The sequence below is a fragment of the Thalia democratica genome, chromosome 6, assembly GCF_965202585.1.
Source record: "Thalia democratica chromosome 6, ktThaDemo2.hap1.1, whole genome shotgun sequence".
Taxonomy (NCBI): Eukaryota; Metazoa; Chordata; class Thaliacea; order Salpida; family Salpidae; genus Thalia; species Thalia democratica.
Genome location: NC_139170.1, coordinates 37,469,634 through 37,491,101, shown reverse-complemented (window position 1 = coordinate 37,491,101; position 21,468 = coordinate 37,469,634). Strand labels below are relative to the sequence as shown.

General features: G+C 23.3%; 1 protein-coding gene across 1 annotated transcript; it reads left to right on the top strand.

Annotated features, from left to right (window-relative positions):
* The first annotated feature begins 657 nt into the window (after positions 1-657).
* On the top strand, positions 658-5,190 carry LOC145839036 (uncharacterized). The gene is made up of 5 exons (XM_082946650.1): positions 658-736; positions 3,148-3,825; positions 4,193-4,377; positions 4,539-4,842; positions 5,028-5,190. The coding sequence occupies exons 1-5, from the start codon at positions 658-660 to the stop codon at positions 5,114-5,116; spliced, it is 1,335 nt and encodes a 444-aa protein (XP_082802776.1). The 3' UTR covers positions 5,117-5,190.
* Positions 5,191-21,468: the final 16,278 nt, after the last annotated feature.

Sequence of the window (21,468 nt, the reverse complement as noted above, 5' to 3'; positions counted from 1 at the left end):
TTAAAAATAGTTTAGAATAGTTTTTGTATTCTCTTGCAAAAAACTTCATAACACTTATTATAAATCTTTAACTTGTCTAATGTTCTGTTTATTATATGTTTTACAGTTGCATTAAAACTTTATAGATTTGTTTGAAATTTATGTTAAGTTAAATTTATTTAAAGCTTTACGAATCTTTTTTTTTATTTCACTATTTAAGCGAACATGAAAAAAAAAAGGATTGAGAGACATAACAAAGTAAAAAAAGGCAATTTCACACATTCCAAAATAAGAAACTCATTAAAACTATAACTTTAGCAGCCAAGAACTAAAAGGATCATTGGAAGTTTTTATAAAGTAAGTTAACAAAAAAAAAAAACGATTAGACATGTGACTTTAATTTGATTTTAACTTTTTATTCTATATATTTTAATTTAATTTGTTATATTTAACTAGGAAACTGTAACGTTTAAAAATTTTATTTGTTGGTATAGTTTTGTTTTATCATATTTTTGCAATAAACCTAATTTTAATACATACTTAAAAATGTGTTTAAAAGGAAATCTTTTCAATTACACTAAATTTTTAAAAGCACATTTTAAAAAGCTAACATATAAACAAAAAATGTATGATATTTATTTGTCTAGAAAAAATTCTTCAGTCGAATTTCTGAACCTAATGACTAAATTCATCAGGAGACAAAAGTTTGAAAATGCTGCATTCCCCAACACAACCGCAATATATTCAATTCTCTTCTGTAATTTCTAATCGAAATATGATGTCTATTATGCCTAATTGTTCAGGTTCTACTATAGTTAGTAATTATAGAAAAATACTTTAAAATAAATACTTAAAGAGCTAGTACAAAAATTTTCAAATTACTTCAAATTAATATTTATTGTTAGATTTGTCTTAAATTAAACAAAATAAAAATGTGTAGATATTAATAACATTGTGGTTGTTTATAGTCATTGTATATAAAAAGAGTTTTGTTCGGTTAATTGTTTTTTGAACGAAAGAAAAACCCTAAAAATTTGGTCCAAAGATCTGGTGTACGAAAAAACTTTTCGGTTATCGAGTCATACACCAGGATAAAGTTTAATGTCATATCCAGGTTTTAAATAATATTACTTTTTTAATGACTAAAGTAGTTACCACACTTTTTCTAATTATTTTACGTTTTGTCGTTAAAAAAGTTAGAGATTTGTGTTTTATATAAAGAGATAAAAATTATAATAACTAAAAAGTTTATTCTACGAAAAATGTTTCGCTTAATAAGCTGATCAGTGCTCGAATAAACCTAAAATTTTGAAAAGTTATAATTAATAATCAAAGAAATTAAATATTAACTTAAGAAATTAATTAAAATATTGAGAGAAAATAAAGTATTCAATAAGTTTAAATCTAAGTTAAGAAATATTTTTACTTTAGTCTAAAATATATAATTGAACTTTTGTTAAACCATTTTATAACACCTAAATATCTAAAATAGTTTAAGAAAAGAACACTACGAACCTGAAAGCTAGGCATTTTAAAGTTTCGAGGTGCAGCAATAGTTTAAATTTCATAATTAAAATCACTCATTGAGAAAATGTAATAGAAAGAAGATTTATTTTGGGTAAAAAGCAGCAATTTTATTTAAACTGAAGTTTAAAAAAGTCTTTTAAAATAATTATTAAGAAAACATAACTGGGATTATATAAAAACTTATCTGTTTTATTTGTCTTTCGGTAATTCTGTTCACACTCACGTGTTGAAAGGTTTTCTATTATTTCCAATCTGGGGTGCACGAATTTGAGAAGCACAAAATAAAGAGACAGATCGTTCAATGGGGGTTGAATTTATGACGTAAAACAATTTCGTTTCGGGTGATTTCATAACAATGCCCGTCTTTTGCAATACTAATGAGTTTTGATCTATAAAAGGTGAAAAGTGTCGAGTTAATAAAAAAAAAACTGCTGGTAATATGAGCTATTTGCAGGTGCAAAACAAATTTGTAGTTTTTTATAAATTTATTTTAAATAGAAACTTTTGAATTAAAAATTCTCGCAAAGTGAGCAGTTATCGCCATTTTTAACTGCAAATAAAAATTATACTGCGTTGTATGCAATACGCAGCATATTTTTGTTTTAGCCAATATAAATCAAACATTTATATTGTGAGCTTTAGTTTATCAGAATTTTTAGTAAAAAAAAAAAAAATATTTTTTGTTTTTCCATTTGTCATGCAAGCTAGCTTTTCTAATTTTTAAAAGTTGGTAAATGTACAGTACCATAAAAGAACTTTAATAAAATTTGAACATATGCAAACTATATAAGTTCTTTACAAAATCAACGTATAAGAAAAAATTAAGCAGAAAACAATGTAGGTAAGAAACAAAAGCTTAAAGCAAACAACTACAAATCGGATTAATTACCGCTGCCATTGTTAAGGGTGGTCTTTATGAACGTTTAAAACAAATAACTTCCTTTTCGGCTATCTGCCAACTTCGGTAAAAATTTTCCAATAAAAAAAAGTAGCTTTGTTTACATCATAAATTAAAAGGCGTCGGTAAAAACACAGAAAAGCTATCAACTTACGACCCTTACTAGCATTAGTGTTTGTTTAGCGTGTAAAATTTTCATCAGTTATACGTCATACTTATAAATCACTCGACAAACTACTTACCTGTGTGTAGACGAAAATCTTCCCTCAAATACTTGATTAGATTAAAATTTCAACACAAGTGCTTGTTGCGTGTGGTGGCGACTATAATTAAAATCCTTACTGTCGATCACACAACTTTTTTGCACTAACGGCGTTCTGGACAAAAAAATCATGATCAATTAATAATGTTTTTTTTTTGTGTAATTTGTGTACAAAGGTTAATCAATTAAAAATCTAAACAATTAAAAATTATAGAATTAAGTTGAATAAAGCATATGTACTATTATTTTTGAACTTTACATTTGCGAACAATTATTAAAACCTTTAATGGGGCTTAAGGCAATCGACTCAGTAAAATTATTTCTATTTTAAGTATATAAATACATAAAATACTACTAGTTTATACAATACAAAAGAAGTTTAAAGCTAAAGTCCTATCAAATGTAAACTTATGTCATATGTATAACCTGCTTTTTAATCTTTCTTCATTATTCAACAAATAATTTATTATTAATTTTCCAGGTAGCTCCTACGGGGAAGTGAATCAATTGGGAGGAGTTTTCGTCAACGGCCGACCCCTGCCCACCCAGATGCGAGTGAAAATAATCGAACTGCACAAGACGGGGGTGCGACCGTGCGACATCAGCCGAAATTTGAGGGTGTCGCATGGCTGCGTCAGCAAGATCCTGGCCAGATTCAACGAGACCGGAAGCATCGCACCGGGCGCCATAGGGGGCAGCAAGCCGAGGGTGACCACGCCGAAAGTGGTGGAAAAGATAAAAGAGTACAAGGTGGTCGACCCGGGCATATTCGCGTGGGAGATAAGGGACCGGCTGCTCAGCGACACGGTTTGCGACAAGTTCAATGTTCCCTCCGTCTCCTCCATAAGCAGGATTTTGAGGAACAAGGTGGGCAACGTGCTGCACCCCGAAAACCCCCTCAACCCCAATTACAAAGCTAAAAAGAGCCCGCCGCATGCAGTGAAGAAATGCGATCAGACTGATGTTAAGCCATCAACCAATCAAAGCTCGAGTTCGATGTACAGCGCAAACGACAATTCAGGATTTATTTTTCCCCAGGTGTCGATGAAGAGTACAGTGCAGAAATTCGAAAACGTTTCACATTCTTCCACGATGAAAAGTTCGAGTCAGTCTCAGTTCTACACTCACTCGATGCCCGAAATACTTAACTCGCAAATTAGTTAGTGCCAATTTATAATGAAATATAACTTCAATCAGTAAGGTCTTATTATTATGAGGTTGAAAATTGAAAAATACTACGCCTTCTGATTTTTATTTTGCACAAGCAAATAAAGAAAAAGTAATAATATATCTGTGCCTAAAAGTTGTAAGAAACTAATACTTTAAAACTAGTTTAAAATTTCAACATTTAGTTTAACTGCAGTTTGTACAGAAATACTTTTACAACTTAAGTTTAGTTATATTCATATTTACTAACTTTTCGGTGTTGTAAATTTCCTACATTTATTTCGTGAAAAATTAAATTACGATAATCAGTTCAAATTTAAGAATAAGCTGTATAAAAATAATTGTAACTTTTTTTTAAGGATTCACAACACCATTTAACGGGTACAATCACCAACCGAACAACGCGTTATATTTTGCTCCGAAAATCGAAGAAGAATGGAAAACAGCTTATTACGGACTTGCACCAGATCTTACATCTTGTAATTCCAACGCGAAATCTTCAGTAAATAAACAGTTGACAGCTATAAAATCATCGGGCGAAAAAGTGTGTAAATTTACTTAATTAAAAGATACTTGTCTTGTCATTTCAATATTTATGGAAGACAACAAATGTAATTACTTATAGCAATTAAAGTTCTTTTTCTCTTAACAGTGTGTTTTATACTCAAAGCAAAATTTTTGAGACAACTTAATTTATTTTTACAGGGGTCGCCAACTCAAGCATCATCAGCTTTTACTTCAGTGCAGCCATCAAATTCCTGCTACAACCAATCAGTTTACGATGCTCACAATTTTCACCACCAACAACCTCTGGCGCCACCTAGCAGCTACATCCAGCACCCACAGATGCAGCAGTACGGTTCTGCTTATTACAGTACTGATATGTATCCCGTAATTCAACCGGGATTGCCAGAAACTTCTGCCACTAGGAGTCCCCATTCATCCGTACAATCGTTCAATTCGATGGAGTCTGCTTACGACTTTTCTGAAAGTCAGAACAGCCAACAGAGTTAGTTTGAAAAAGTTGTTTAATGTAACTTAACATTAGAAATAGAAAGTTTTTGTTACAACAACATTAAGTCAGTTTTATACAAAAAAGTTAGATTTTATAGAACTTGTTTTAATTCATTAACAAACAAAGTATATTTAAAATCTTAGAAAGTTACAAAAATTTATTTATGTATTTACTAATAGGATTGACTGTTTTGGAATCTAACAGCAACAATGGAAAGAGTCCATCACAAATTTTAGTTCAACAAAATCTAGTTGACCAGCAATCATAAAACACATTGAGACAAAAGTAAACAAAGCGAGATAGGGTAAAGCAAAAGTATCAAACTAAAAGCTTAAAAGATAATGATTAATAAATGCTAAGAAAGTTTTACTTTATTTATTCTTTATAAAATAATATCTTACTTAGACGGCCAAAGTATAATATGTTAAATTTTTTAACAAGAAGCCTTGAACTGCTTTTTTCTTAAGCTTAAAAAATATTAACATTTAAGATATTAAAACTTTATATATGTATGTAACTATGCAAAATATAAAAAGTAAGTTATTTAAGCTTTTTTTAATTATGTTTGCATTTTATTTTGTTATGTTGGTAGCAAGAATTTTTACTACATTCTAAATACCTTTTTTTTCTGTGTCGCCATCGTATATTTTAAAGATGTTGTAGTTAAGCATTTATAGACTTTAAAATTTTTTAATAAAAAGCTGCATCATTAGTTTAGAAAAATAAGCAATGAGTTATCTGCTGCATTTTTTTTAACTATATATTTTATCATTGATGCTGCCAGTTAATTATTTTTGGTAAATGTATAGTTGCTAGTTTAGTCCAAAAAAACTTGCTTGAGTTTGATATTTAGCTGCAATAACAAAAGTATACTCTTGTTTTAGTTATTTGTTTATGATTTAAATATTTTGTAAACTGCTGTTTAATGAGCGGTTTAAGTTTCTATTGCACTTTTATTGATAATTGTTTTTTGTCGCTATTGTATACAGTTTTAATAAAAATGTTTTTTGTTGTTACCATCACATATTGTATACCATAATATTTATTTAGCCTAAAGTGAATTCTAGTTAAATTTTACAACATATAGCATTTAAAGTTTATAAAAGTTCTAACCAATGCTTAGTAGGTAAAATATTAGACTACCTTTGTTTTACACTTCTCTTACTAGTTTCAGATAAACTCTTAGTACATTGGTTAACCTTAGCTGTAAAATTGTAAACTCAATTCAACTTAATTTTGATAACATGAAATATTTGTTGAAGGATAAAAGAAAATAAGTTAGAATTTACAATACATACATAACATAATTTACAGTAAATGTACATAAAACAATAATCTTTACGAGTATTACTTTCTTTATTGCTTTGAATAACTTAAAACTGTTCTGTTCAACTTTGTAATTTTTATTAAAAATTAATGTTATACTTTATTACATTTGAAAAGTTTTTAGAAATTTATTATAATGATTTGTATGATCTGCTTTTAAGACGATTAAGAAAAACTTTTATTTGAAAACAAAAGATAAAAACTCCTAAAAATTAAATTTGTTACAAAAATAAATTTACTGCAGATGATTTCATTATTTTATGACGTTGAAGGTAAATTTATAAATTAAATGCTACTCAGGCAAATAAAAAAATTGTATTTTTTTGTGTACATATACTTCTACTACAGTTAATTTTTCAAAACTTCCTAGTTTTAAAAGAAGAGTAAACAATATTTTAACTTTAAATTAAGCAACATCAAAGTAGTAGTAAACTTTTTTTTTGATCTTTAAATAAAAACCAACACTAAGCATCTACACTTTGATAAACAGTATATTATATTTTTTTGCAGTAAAAAAAAAACCTTCACTGATTTTATACAAAATGACTTTTTTCTACGTTAGAAAATAAAAACTTTTTGTATAGGTATAAATTTTGTTTGAACTTGAACTAATTCATATTCATTTGCATAAAATACTTAAAAGTATATCAAATGGACCTTGACTCTTATATTTAAACGTTTGCAAGTAGCATGCAATTATCGAAGGATTTTGTGTTTATTTAAAATAACAAATACTGATGGCCTTTTATAGACTATCTTAAACTCTAATCTATTTTAACCAAACTAAAATGATAATAAATATTACCATAAAGTTTAGTTGTTTGCATCAAAATAAAAAAGTATCAATTTTTAAATCTTACAAAACTAGTAATTGAATAAAACAAATCTTAGTTTTCGCTTTTCTTTAATTCTATTAAATACCTTTTAAAAATAAACAGTTGAAAAAGTAAATTATCATTTAAAACATTTATCTATACATAAATTATATTTATTTTTTCAAGAGTTTATCGTGCAAACTTAGTTTACCAAAAAAATGCTTATTAAAATAATTATATTTTTTTATTCTAGTAATTGAGATCTCTTTATTTGTTTTGTAAAATCAAAACATATAAGATACACAATTTATGTTATTTAAAACTATATTTACTATTTTTTTATAAAATCTAGCCAATTTTTTTTCTTTAGTAGTTTAGTTTAGTAAAACTTGATAACTTTATAAAACACATTTCTAAAGCATTTATATTAATTTACATAAAAGTTGTTGCAATTCAATGTCCATAGAAATTTGAATCACTATGTACAAGTATAATATATACTTTATACAAAGTTAAATTCGTAGTATAAGCTGGAAAATTTAATTTAAGTCTTAAAGTAATTTACATTAACTACACCAATAAAACTTTCCTAAACTTAAACAAACATTTAGGATAAGGTATGTCAAAATTGTGAAGGTTTTTCGTTTGTTAAGTACATTATAACAACACTTTATAAAGCTTTTAATTAAAATTATTTTGGTTTACTTTTTCACTTTAAAAATAAAGTACGTTTCTTTTTTTAGAGTTTTTTTTAAATATCGGCTTATCAAATTTTGCTTAGCACTAAATAAGTAGTAGAGGTTAAACAAAAAATAATAAAATGAATAATTTTTCCAACCTAAATAAAACAAATGTTCTATAAAAAAAGTTTTATTTGTTTGAAAAAAAAAACCAGTTAATAAAAGTTTTAAAATAAAATTTATTAGTTATAAAATTGTAAAAAAATAAAGTTTCTTAAAATTTTCTTAATTTGATTTGTTCAATACTAAGTTAGCTCATATTTTTTATACTGTAATAAGTTTTTACTCGTAGTTTAAACACTAAAATATAAAAAATTATCAATTTTTAACGATTTATAAAAATTCAATGTCACATAGTGCTTCGTTATTTTACTTAAAAGGTTATATATAACCTTAATAAAGATTTAAATTTGTTAAAATAATTAAGTAAGTTATTTACAGCGTCTTTTCTTATGCAGATAATTACGGCGCCAATCTTGAGTAAATATGATTGATATATGCAGTTTCTATTGAAAAAATAAAATAATATATTTATTGTCTTTAAGCAATAGTCTTGAAATACACCTAAAGATAAATAACATTAACTGATAAGCTAAATGTAAAAAAACATAATTATAAAAAAACATATAATAAAGTTTTATGTTATATAGGTTTTATTTTCTTTTTATTGTAAGCCGTTAAATCTAAAAAAAAAATAAAACTCAACTATTAATAACTAATTTATTAAAATTAAAAAGAAACTTTGTCGTGACTTTTACTTAATTAAATAATTTGATAATCAAAAATTAATAAACTGATTTTGTTTAAAAGCAAAAATAAAAACTACTATTTGTACAAAATATATTTTAGATTTTAATTTTGAAGTTTTGGTTTAATAATAGTTAAAACGAATTAAGATGTGTTTATGCTTTATTGTATGATGACAGCTTTTAAGTACATATTTTTAAAACAACTATTGAAAAACAGAATTGCTATAACTTTTTTAGTAATTATATTTAGTTTTTGTTTATATCTGTCTTGACTATATTTGGTAAAGTGTTGAACTACTAACTAAATTTAACAAATAATCTTTTTTTTTAGAGTTCTATTATCATTATAGAAGTTTAGTGAAAACACAACTTTAAAGTATGTTAAACTTTCATAAAATATTCACTAAAAATGTTGAAATAGAAAATTATGTTATTTTTTTGTAAATCAATCTATTAAAGTTTAAAAAAAAAAAATTTGCATAGTAGTGAATTTTTAAAATAAACTGTTGGAAAATAGGATCTAATTTAAACAAGTCTGTTATCACCATAAATTGTTTGTTACTACGTCATAAATATGAACAAAAAATTAGAAAACTTAAAAATTAAGTTGGTAAATCCTAGTATACTTTTATTTTATATTTTAGTACACTTATTAAATTGCAAAAATTATAAAAGCTAATACAAACATTTTTTTAGTGTTGACATATAAGTAAGTATTTTCACGGTGTTTATGCACATATCTTTTTTACTAACTTAAGTATTATAAAATTCTTGAAGATACAAAATTTATGTGTATTTCATTATTTCAAAGAACTTTTTTACAGTCATCTTAGTTTTAACTACTAGCTTTTTAATAACATATTTTTATTTTAATAATATATTAAAATTACAACAAGGTAAAATTAGTTAAACTTAAAAGAACTGTCAAATAGTGTACAAAAGGAAACACTAACCTAAGTTAACTTTAAAAGTTTTGCAAGACATTCTTAAATAAAGTTTTTTTAAAATTAAAAATGATAAAACAAAACTATCAAAACAAGAGTGTTACGTTGAGTCTTACTAGTTTTAGTATTAATAAATTAAAATTCAACGGTTCAAAATTAATCTTTTTCTTCCTAATCTAACATCCTAAATATACAAGAATTAAATAAAAAAACACACAGACAAACAAGAGAAGATAGATTAATAATTTAGTGTGATAATTTGTAAAAATATAATAATATTATGTGTGTGTGGTATAATTTAGTGAGGATTGATTTTTCACTGACAAAATAAATTTCTTTGTGAAAAATACATATGGCACTTTTGACGACTAAAAATAACAAACAAGAAGAAATAAGGTCTTATTGTAGTGTTTATTTAGTAGTTATGAGAATCTTATGTCATGAAATAGCTTATTTTATAAGAATTAAGATACAAAGTTTTAAGTAGTCAAATATCATAAATTACAACTATTTTTCGAATAAGCTTTTAGACAATTGATAAAATTTGGTTAGTAAATAAAATATAGCTTAAAAGAACACCGTTTTATACTGTCTGTATTAACTTGAAAACATATGTTCATTTACAATATTCGGTTTAAAAACTTAATTTTTGAGTATGAATTAGAATCAGATTAAATTAAGAAAAAAATCTATTTCCAAAAATGTTTAAATTTAAACACTGCGTGCAAAACATACAGCTACTTTGATAATTTTTTAATGATATACATCTCATTTATTTAAAATAAACAATTCCATTTGATGTGGTGAAGAATATTCTACGTAAAATTTACGAAACTCGGTTTTTGTATAACTTGATATAAATTTAAATATCTTTCAACACAAGCTATTATACAGAAGTAGCTGCATTGAAAAATGAACGTGACTTTTAAGATTTTTTTGTAAAAATAATGGTTTTTTTTTTTGTATCCTCAGTTTTCAAATATCAAACTGAAATTACGCGGCATAAAATATAATAAATGATATGTAGTAGCTTTTGCGCTATAATGTATTTATTGAAGGTCTTTAATTAAAATTAAAAACTACTATTCATAAGATAAAAATTGTTGTAAAAACTCTTACTTTAATATATAGCGCTTTTATTTTATAACTTTACTAAAAAAATTCACTGTAGTCGATCTTTGTATTTTTCTAACGAAATGCTGTTGTTTATTATCATAATTTTAAAATATCCTGCACCTTTTTATTTACAAAATTAAAAAAATTTAAGCTACGTGTTTTGTTTTTAATCTAGAATAATTTTGTACTGAAAATTAAACAGTTTCAAAAAAATAAAGTTCTTAAACATAGAATCATTGTTTTATATAGACAAACGTTCTACCAATTTAAACAATTAAGAAACGATTTAGATAATTTGAAACTATTAAATTTTAAAATTGGTGACCAATTTATTTAAAAACGTTAACTGTAAAATATTTTTTATTTATGTTTTTAAGTTTTGAATATTTTGATAATAAAATAATTTTAGGTTTAACAAGTATCTCCTATAAACTTAATTACAAACAATAGTAATTAAAAAGTATATATAAGTTAAATGCTGAAGAACATATAAATCGTTAATAAAAAATCTAATACTTATAACAAACATAATATGAAAAAATAAATAAATTGAATATAACAGTGCTAACAAGAAAAACAAAAATTATGTTAAAAATAGAAAAACTGAGGAAATTTTTAGAAAACTTGTTTTGAGCTTTACCTCAAGATTAATAATAAAAGTTGTAACAACGTCTGGTATGATTTATTCGGTTTTATGCATTTTTATGATGCATGTTTCTGAAATTTACAAAGCAGAATTAAACAATTTGTATAATTAACAGTAAATATTAAAAAAGATTACAAATCAAGGCATAAAATACTTTTGTATAGTTATACGTAGTTTTAGAAATAATTTATATGATTTTTCGGAATTTTTGTTTTCTTAATTTATATACTATAAAAAAATAAACTAACAATTTTTTCTTTGAAATAATCTCTTTTTAAGTTGCAATTTAGATAAGTTTTTTATATTTTAATTTAAGTAACTAAGTAACTTTTTAAAATGAAATAATTGAAACTCAACTGAAAACTAAACATGAAAATATTACAGGAACATTGAACCAATAGAAGTAGACTTTAAAATTTTAACTATGATAATTTCGAAAATTAGTTTAAGTTAAGATTGATTTACACCTGAATGCAAATAAAAGATTAAGGATTGGCGCCTGTGTTGCTAAATAAATAAAAATAATAGATCAGATGTTTACTACATACAAAAAACTCAAGTTGAATGGCAAAGTGTTTAAAAGATTTAAAATAATTGTTATTAAGCTTACACCAAGTCTATAAAAAATCAAAACATACCAAAATTCAAAGCGTGGCTATTTTGATTTTTGTAAGAATGTGCTTCTGTTAATGCTTGTTTTTCTTTGTAATTTAGTCTTAGTTTAGTAGTAATTTGTTGTTTTATTCAAATTTTGTCTTTAACAATTTTTGTTTTAAAGTAAACTTAAAATCTTACAGAACCAAGTCATTTGACTACGAATAAATCTTAATAATATTTACAAAAATAAAATTAAGAACAGTTTGTTGAAATATGATTGACAAAAACCTATCTAAAGTATTTTGTTCAAATTCTTAAATGATTTGTACCTAGCTATAAACTTAAGTATTTAAAGTTTACAAATTGCATATTAGGTTAAGACAAGCTTATAAAAAAATACTTTAATTTTTCTATTGTGATTATTTTTTAAATTGTTTATCATCTGACTTAAAACTTAATATAGCACAAATAATCTTTTATTGGTATTTAGAGTAATATTACCTAATAACGTTCATAGCTATGCTTAATACCGTTTTTAAATAGTTTTTGAATTAACTAATCTCAAATATAACAACATTGAACTTTGTTGAAATATTAGATTTCAAATGATATGTTAAGGACTTATTATTAAGAAAATTTAAACAGATATGTTGAAAGTTAATCTAGTAGCTTTTACAACAAAGGAAGTATATACTTTATATTAATCTTTAAAAAGCTAAAATTGATAATCTTTAATCCGTATTAATTTTGAGGAATTGAAATGAATATTATTGTAGCCTTTAAATTTAAAAACATTTAATAATACAATTTGTTTATATTTAAATTTAATATACCATATCTGCACCAATTATCATAAAATTAGGAAAAAAAAAACTTAGACGAGAAACGGAAAAATAAAAGTATAAAAATGAGTGTCATTCAATCAGTTTATAAAAAAACTAATGATAACATTATATAAACTTCATTGTCATAAGCTTTTCAAATGTGTTTTATTTTTAACAAAATTAAAAATGAAAAAATTGAAACGTGTTTTTAAGAAATTATAATAGTACAACTCTAATAGCGAATAAAATTATATTTTTTTTTGTAATGACTTACTAAAGATTTATACTGTATATAGTTTTGATTATTGTTGTTTTATTAAAAATTAACTTTAGGTAAATACTATTTGTTTACTAATTAATAATAGCCGTATGCTCTAACAAATATAAATAAAAAGATAGTTTTACTTTAGTTAATAAAACTTAATAAAAATAATCTTATACATGTTTAGTTTATTTTAATAATATTTGTTAATATAGATAAATAAAAATTAATAAAATTTTTATCGACGTCGAAAGACTTAATCTACTATTATAATTTGACTTAATACTTATTTAGTATCAGCAAAATAAACATCACTAGCTTACTCAAAATAGAAAGAAAAAAAGCGTTTAATTGTTTTATTATCAATAAAATTTACTAGAATGAAAAGTACTACTAAAGACAAAATTATCTATGATATATGTAATCTAATAGCTAATCTGCGCCAAAAATCCTGCCCTTAATAATTAAAAACTACAAAAGGTTATTGATTCACTGGTTTTCTGTAAACTGATGTTCTTGCCAAAAAACCCGACTAGTCAGATAAATCAGTGTTTTATCTTCGTTAAATAAGTTAAAAGGCCGCTAAAAGAAAACAAAATTTACGTTAAAAGGCGGTACACAATACTTGTGGCAAATCTCTAATTCGTTTCCCTAAAATGTAAATTTTTGAACTTAGGCTTATAAAACATTAGTAAAAAGTGTGGTGATATGGCTAAAGTTATACTTTAATTTTAGTTAAACTTATTTTGATAAACTTAAAAAAGAGTAAATCAAAATATTATTTTTGTTTTTTAATTAACTATTTATACACTCTAGTATGACAAACTACTTTTTATCTATTTTAATGAGTGCGCAGCTCTTTTAACTTTTATCAGAAATCAAAAGTTTTTATTAAAAAACATTTAGTAGTGTGACAACCAGTATGAAATATATCATAAAACTAATTTTTTTTGGTAATTAGTAAAATAAAATTTCATAAAAAAAACACAACAAAAAAAACAATTTTCATGATTTTGAATAGTCATTTGTTTTAAACTTTATTAAATTAAATAATACTAATCGTTGTTTCACGTATTTTGATTAATAAGTCTTAATTAAACATTTATTTTTATCCTAATCAGACTAAATATTTTGCGTTTTATCGCGTTTTAGTTTTTATAAGAAAAAGACTTTTTAGTTGACAGGTTAAAACTTATATTTTTGAAATTATTACAATAAATAAATATTCAAAATATTGTTTTTAAAAAATCAAAACGTATACTGAATAAATATCTAATAAATTAGTTTGTTTTAGTTAAAAATTAATTTGTATAAACACTTTTACGAGCATGCTATTTAAAGCTTCATTAAAAACAAGAAAACCTACTGTCCGCATTTTCATTCTAGTTTTAAATTTTTAAAGCTTATTGAAAAAAAAAGACTTCTGTAGGTACAAGTTTTGATTCTTTAGATTAATAATTTATATTGATTTTTTAAAATTTGTTTATACATGTACTTGTAATTTTTTTTAAAACCTTTATACATTTCTGTTCTTAAACCTTTGGAAATATTTTTATTGTGTTCTACGCTAACTCTGTTACCTTCTCTAATAATTAAAAAACTATAATTTTTTTTTAATAAATATTTTTGTATATCTTAATCAATACAATGACATCTAATTTATATAAAGTATAAAAAAAAGCTCTTAGTCCAGTTAAAACAATATTGTTTTCTCTTAAGTGTGGTATTAAAATGATTTTAAATAGTTAACAATCGGAAGATTTCAATAATTAATTAACGATTGAAATGACAAGTTCGAATTTTCAATTCTAGTAATAATCAATCATAATGTTAGAAACATTGGTAAGCTGAAATTTTCGCTAAACTTAATTATTCAAGTACTGCATACGTGATTTATCATTAATGCAATTATGTTCTCATATAAAAATACTATTTGTAATGTACTAATAAAAAAACACATCAGTTATGTAAAATGGCTGAAAATAGTAGTTTTATATATATATATATACCATCGAAATATATCGGTTTTAAAACGCAATTTCAATAGAAACTAACTAAATTAATATTTTAACTTTATAGTTTTCACAATGTTTTGTGTTCTTCAATCTAAAATTTTTTCATTACTTTATTGATTAACTGAAATAACACATTCTTTTACTTGTATATTAAACAAATTCACAAGCAAAATAATTCAGAAGTCGGCAAGCCTTGACTCGGACCGGTCTAGAAAAGATTTAGCTTGTATTTTAATTATAAAAGTTATATGAAAGCAACTAAACATAAAACAAATAATAAATATTATACAAGTTTTGTCTTGCTCTAATTTTTAACAACATATTGAGTATAATTTTACTGTACATGAAAATAGCATTCAGACTACTCCATTATTGACTTTTGAAGGTACACAGTTAACAATGTGTAGAAAATATGCGAAATATATTAAGAATATTGATTTTAAAGTCATAATAAACGTTTCGTTTAGTTAGCATAATTGAACCGACAAAACAGTCAGATTCAGGTAATATTTTAAAGTTTAAGAGTGTAATCTATATCTAACTAAGGTACGTTCAGTTAAGTTTTTAACGTTTACGAATACAAGGTAAAACATTTTAAGTTTAAGTAGCAACTGGTTAGTGATTAGAGTTGTTATTTAACATAAACAACTATTTAAATCATTCGTAACTATTGTTTTACTAACATCAACTTTTTCTACCGAGTAACTTAACTCAATTTAACACCAAATTTTTTTTTGAAAAGTGGTTGAATAATTAAAAAAATATAGACTTGATCATTTTATATTTTTAGAAAACAGTTATTTAATAGTTAAGAAAAATAAGTCTTATATAAAGCTTTTTACTGACTGTTAAAAAAGAAAACTTATAAAGTTTTTATATTTAATACATCAACTAAACATTAGTTAAAGAGGATTCTTACCGACTAACACTATTAAAAACTTTTTCTTTTGTGAAATTTTAGATGTATAATACTTTCGTTAGTTTTCTTAACAAGTATTTCAGTATGGTTTAAAAATCAAATAGTATGTTTAAGTAAAAGTAGTTTAAACTGATAACATAAAACAGTTTGTATTTTACCTTAATAAAAATAAGTTTAATTATAGCAAACCCTACTAACGCTAAAATAATTCAAAAACTAGTTTTTAGTATTTGTAAAGTAATTTTTTATATACAAAACGACAAAGTATTTGATTCTAGATCATAAAATGTGAATCTTATCAATTTAACACGCTTATTGATTCACAATAGACTTACTTGCTCCTAAATTATTTACTTTGTATTATAACAGTTAAAATTTATGTTGTAGTTTTGATATAAACATACAAATCTATATGAGTAAAAAGACTAATAGATAGTACCTGCACGTTTTGCATGGGAAAAGAATTAATAAAGTTACAATGATATTATTCTTTGTAAGTGATGCATTAGTAAGATTTCTTTGATAAATATCAGTTTACATATATTTTTTAATTTTTGTTTTAAAAACATATTTAATACAAACTTAGCAAATTATGTTAATTTCAGTTGTTAAAAACAACACTTAAAAAATACCATATCATTTTAAACACCGTTCAAATATTTTAAATTTCTAGTTTGAGCAACTGTTATACTTTATAAAAAAAATATATTCTAGAATTGTACAAGCAAAGTTTTTGCAAGCTTGTATATATTTTTTAAGCATATATTTACGTTGAGCTTCTAACAAACAATTTACTTAATTTATAATGTTATATATTAATATATATATCTATTTTTATACAATAATTTATATTTATTATTAATAACAATATCCGTCACAGATTTTGCTAAAATAATTTTCAAGTGAAAATCAACTGTAATTTAACTAAAATCTACAGACAGTACATTTTAAAATTTTTAAAAGCATTTAAACGTTGTTATAACTACTTAAAATGTCTTATTGGTCTAATTAAATATTTAATAAAACTTTTACAGTTTACATTTTATTTTTTATTTTTTCGAAGTTTGAATAAAATGTTGTGTACAAGAAAGTTGTAAGCTTTATTTTGAAAATAAAAGTTTTTTTCTATTATTAGTCATTTTGTTACACCGTATGAGATTTTATCATTTAACTACCTTTGCTTAGACTTTTTGTTAAGTATACAGCTAAAGTATATCCTTCATTTGTTTGGAACATTTTCACTGTTTTTAATAAACTTGTACGAAAATACGAAAATTAAAACAATTAAGCAGTATAAATAGAATCTTAACAAATAAAATGTCATCTCAACAATATTACAGTCATTTATTTTAACTAAACCTTTTTCGTCTGATTTTTTTTTATAAATCTGATTGTTTGTCTTATAATATAGATTTTATATAGCTAATTTTACATAAAATATATAAAGTAAATAACATTCTTTATCTTTGCCGCGCCCTTAATATGTTTTTTTCTTTGTATGATGAGAAAACTAACAAGAAAAACATTTAAATTTTTGTTTTAAAGACTAAATAAACAGTTGTCCATGACTTATGCTACTTCAAATCAAACACATTTAAGTATTCGCTCATGCAATACATGGTTATTTTATCTCGATTAGATGTTAAAGAATTATAAAAACATTTGATTCTTATAAAGATTTCTGAACTTTCTAATTTTATAGACAAACAATAAAAATAATTAATTTTTAGCAATTAATAAAAGTTACTACTAACAATTTTTTTTTTACATTTTTAAACTTTAATTGATTTAGTCTTTCTTTGATGTACATTTTAGATGAGAATTTAGTCAGAGAAAGATGTTATGTTGGTTAGCTAAGAATTTTTTAATTGAACATATGTATTTTCTAGTTAAAGCATGTTTACCTCCTTTTAAGAAAATTTGAGTATCATAATTTCAAAAAAAAAAAGAAAATATACTTTAAAGTCAGATTGATTTTCATATTTGATCAATCAGCACAACTTTTCAAAAGTTATTTTTTTATGTATGCCCTTATCCCTAACCCATCTTACCAAAGCAAATTTAAAAATAAATTATGAAATAAAGTTTTAATAATTAAATCTAAGTATATATTTTTAGCTAACTCCGCAAATATGCAAGCCAGCCTGACCTTTAAGAATACTAACCAAAAAAATGTATATCAGTCTTATTTTCCTATATGATATACAGTTTACATTAACTAGTTAACTGGAAAAATGTAATATGCATTACAAAACAACAATAAAAAGACATTTGTTTTTCTCTAGTTTACTCATTTATTCTTAAAAGATCATCTGAACGTTAAGTAAAAAACTATAATTAACAAAATTAAGACTTTTAGACTGATTAGATGTATTATAAATATATATAATAACAATAATAATAATAATAATAATAATAAAAACAATAATAATAATAATAATAATAATAATAATAATAATAATAATAGTAATAATAATAATAATAATAATAATAATAATAATAATAATAATAATAATAATAATAATTTAATAATAAAAATAATAATTAAGTAGTAATAATAATAATAATAATAATAATAATAATAATAATAATAATAATAATAATAATAATAATAATAATAATGATAATAATAATAGTATAAAAATAATATTAGATGTTTCAATTTTTTGTGATTTACTATTGTGTTTTTAAATAATTTGAGTCATTAGTACTTTTTTATATCTTACAATTGATAACCCTTACTAATAATTTTTTGAGTTAAAAAAAAGTCGACTAAGTTATAACATGGATTAAAAAATAACATAGTTTTTTACTTGTTTATTTTTAATTAAAACTTAACAATTTTTTCTTTTGAGAACTAGTTACTTTATTATTACTTAAAAAATTTTTTCCAGCAGAATAAACTTATTGATAAGCGTACTTTTCGAGTTATATATTATATTCGAAGTTTTAATATTGTTAATTGTATTTACATCACCGATTTTTGACCAATCTATGATGATATTTTATATAAACTACTGCTTTAACACACTTTATAAGAAATTGAGTTTTTATGTTATTAACGTAATTGATATAGATAATTGATTAGAAATTTTAGAATTATATAACTTTAAAATTTCTAATTACTTATTTAAGCTTTAAAATTTTGTCGATTAGACTAAAAAAGAAACCATATTGCATTTTTTAAGATAAAAAAAAACATTAACAGCACTCAGCTAAAAGGTTTGTTTAAATAATAAGTTTTTATAAACTGACTTTCATATATTCGTCAAACTTAAACATTTCTAAAAAAGATAATTTTTATTACGTTATAGTTAATAAAATAAATTAACTGTGGCAAGCATGTAATCAAGAACTTTCCTCAACACTTTAATATGGTTTTTCTTTTAACACAAATAATTATTCTAAAAATTGTGTGTAGCTGTATTAAAATTACGTAAACTAACTATTAACTTTATTTATATAGATTTATTTTACAGTTTTAAGTCGTTAATTAATGAGATGATCAAATATCAACGTGTATAAATAAAATAGAAATATATAGTTATAAGCATAGCACTAAAACAATAATAACTCATCAATATACTTGTGGTGATAATGCAGATACAATTATTTTACTTGAAGGTTTTACTTAAACAAAGATTTCGATACAAAAAAGTTTAATGATTGCTGTTTGTAACAATTAAAAACTAAACCAACATTTAAGTTTTATATATCTGTTTGTTGTTTAACTTTGCAATATTTTTGTTGTAATGTAACTTAGATTGACTAATAATAAATAATCAACTTCACACAATCAACTACAACAGCATCCGAGATCTTAATTAGATTGACTTTATAATTATCAAAAAAAGTCTTTACAGTAAAATTAAAAAATTAAATTTTTACAATTATAAGGATATACAGTAATTCTTACTTTTAAATTATAATAATTTTTTATAAAGTAACTAAACAAATACACAAAAATATTTATAGAAAACCATTTAAAAAACTGTAACTAAATAAGCACCAAAATCAACAAATCATAAAATTTCAATTGAACATAAACTGAGCTCGTAGCCAAGAACTAGAATTTAAAAACTAAAGAAAAATTGTCTTCGTTTTAAAGCGCTTTGTAAACTGTTTAATTTCAAAGACAATATGCTAATTTATAATTACGAAATATCGTAACATCCAATATTTTGCTAGTTTTATTCTCATACCTTACTTTATGAACTCTTTTGTTTGCTTTAATTCAAATTGTTGATTAAAAATAAAAGCCAACGCTTTTGTACGATGGATAAATAACATAAATAAAAACTTTTTATACTTAATAAATAATTTTATATAACTGACTTTGAGTTTTATAAAGAATATTAAAAACCAACCTACGTTATATACAATAAATCCAAACAGTTTATTTGTTATAGTTTCCGTAGAACAGGTTATTTGTACACATTTATAACTTTAAATCTTCGGATATTTTTTAAAAATGGTTACCTTTAGCTGCAAGATCTGAGTGTTAAAAAAAGCGGTTGTAAACAAATTAAATAAGTATTAAACTCATCAAAATAAACCTTAAAAATTTTAAGGACTTTTCAAAATTTTACAAGTGAAAAATTCCGTTTAAATGTATAACTGGATTTAAAGTTTACAATTCCATTTTTTAAATGACGAAGTAATATGTGAATAGTTATTTATCTTACACTTAAAAAATTTGGTTATAATAATATTATTACTTATACACGTATATATATATTTTCGATATGAATTATCTATTCGAAAAAGAAAAAAACAAATTTCTGCCGGTTGATTGTGCTAAGTCAAGTAGAGTCGTTTTATCACAGCTAAAAGTATTCATGTTCAAAGTGTTATAACTTTCATTTTGACTTCTATAAAATCATTTAATTTAAGTAAAACACTAATTATTTAAATAATAACAAATATAAGTGTTTTTTTTAGAAACAGAGACATATTAGTATCATGTTGATTAGATTTAAAATACAAAATATTAAATTTTACATTAATTGTACTCTAGCAAAAAAAAACTACTGATGCGTAACTAATAAAGATTGACATTTAAAAGGTATTAAAACCTCAAGTTAAATTAATCCGATTATTAAACAGTATCTATAACTTGTAACTTGTCCTTTAAGTTTCATGTTATTTACATTGCTTTTATAAAAAATTCTGTTTTGCTTGGTATATTAAGTGATAATATTTAAATAATCTTAATTAGTGATCATGACAACTAGCTAAATTTAACTAAAAAAAGTTGAACTAAATTTAATTTAAGAAAATTGAGAAAACTTTTTATTGACGAATTTATTATATAATCTAGTCATGTTTGATATATATAGTAGTTAAATTTTTATTTGTATTTATGTAAGTTGGAATTATAAAACTTGAAAGTAAACTAAAAAAGTAGCTTTTTTTTAAATAATAATGTTAAATAAGGTGTTTCTTACGTTGTATTTTTTATTCTTTTTATGTATTAAAAATAATTTATTTAACTTAGTTAACAATCGAATACAACGTGTGATTTTCAAAGAGCTGTACTTTTGTTTATTTTACTTAGCAGTAGAGATAAATTGTTTAGAGAGTAATCAACTTTATTTAAACGAATAAATACTTTTAACCAACCTTTTGATTTGATTAAAAAATCCCTTTTATCTCTAAACCCTTTTA

What these genes read in the sequence shown, in the direction of transcription:
- LOC145839036 (XM_082946650.1), top strand. Translation starts at nt 658, where the DNA reads ATGACTAAATTCATCAGGAGACAAAAGTTTGAAAATGCTGCATTCCCC. An exon ending in AATATATTCAATTCTCTTCT is followed by an intron (nt 737 to 3,147) that starts GTAATTTCTAAT and finishes TTAATTTTCCAG; the next exon opens with GTAGCTCCTACGGGGAAGTG. An exon ending in TAAAATCATCGGGCGAAAAA is followed by an intron (nt 4,378 to 4,538) that starts GTGTGTAAATTT and finishes TTATTTTTACAG; the next exon opens with GGGTCGCCAACTCAAGCATC.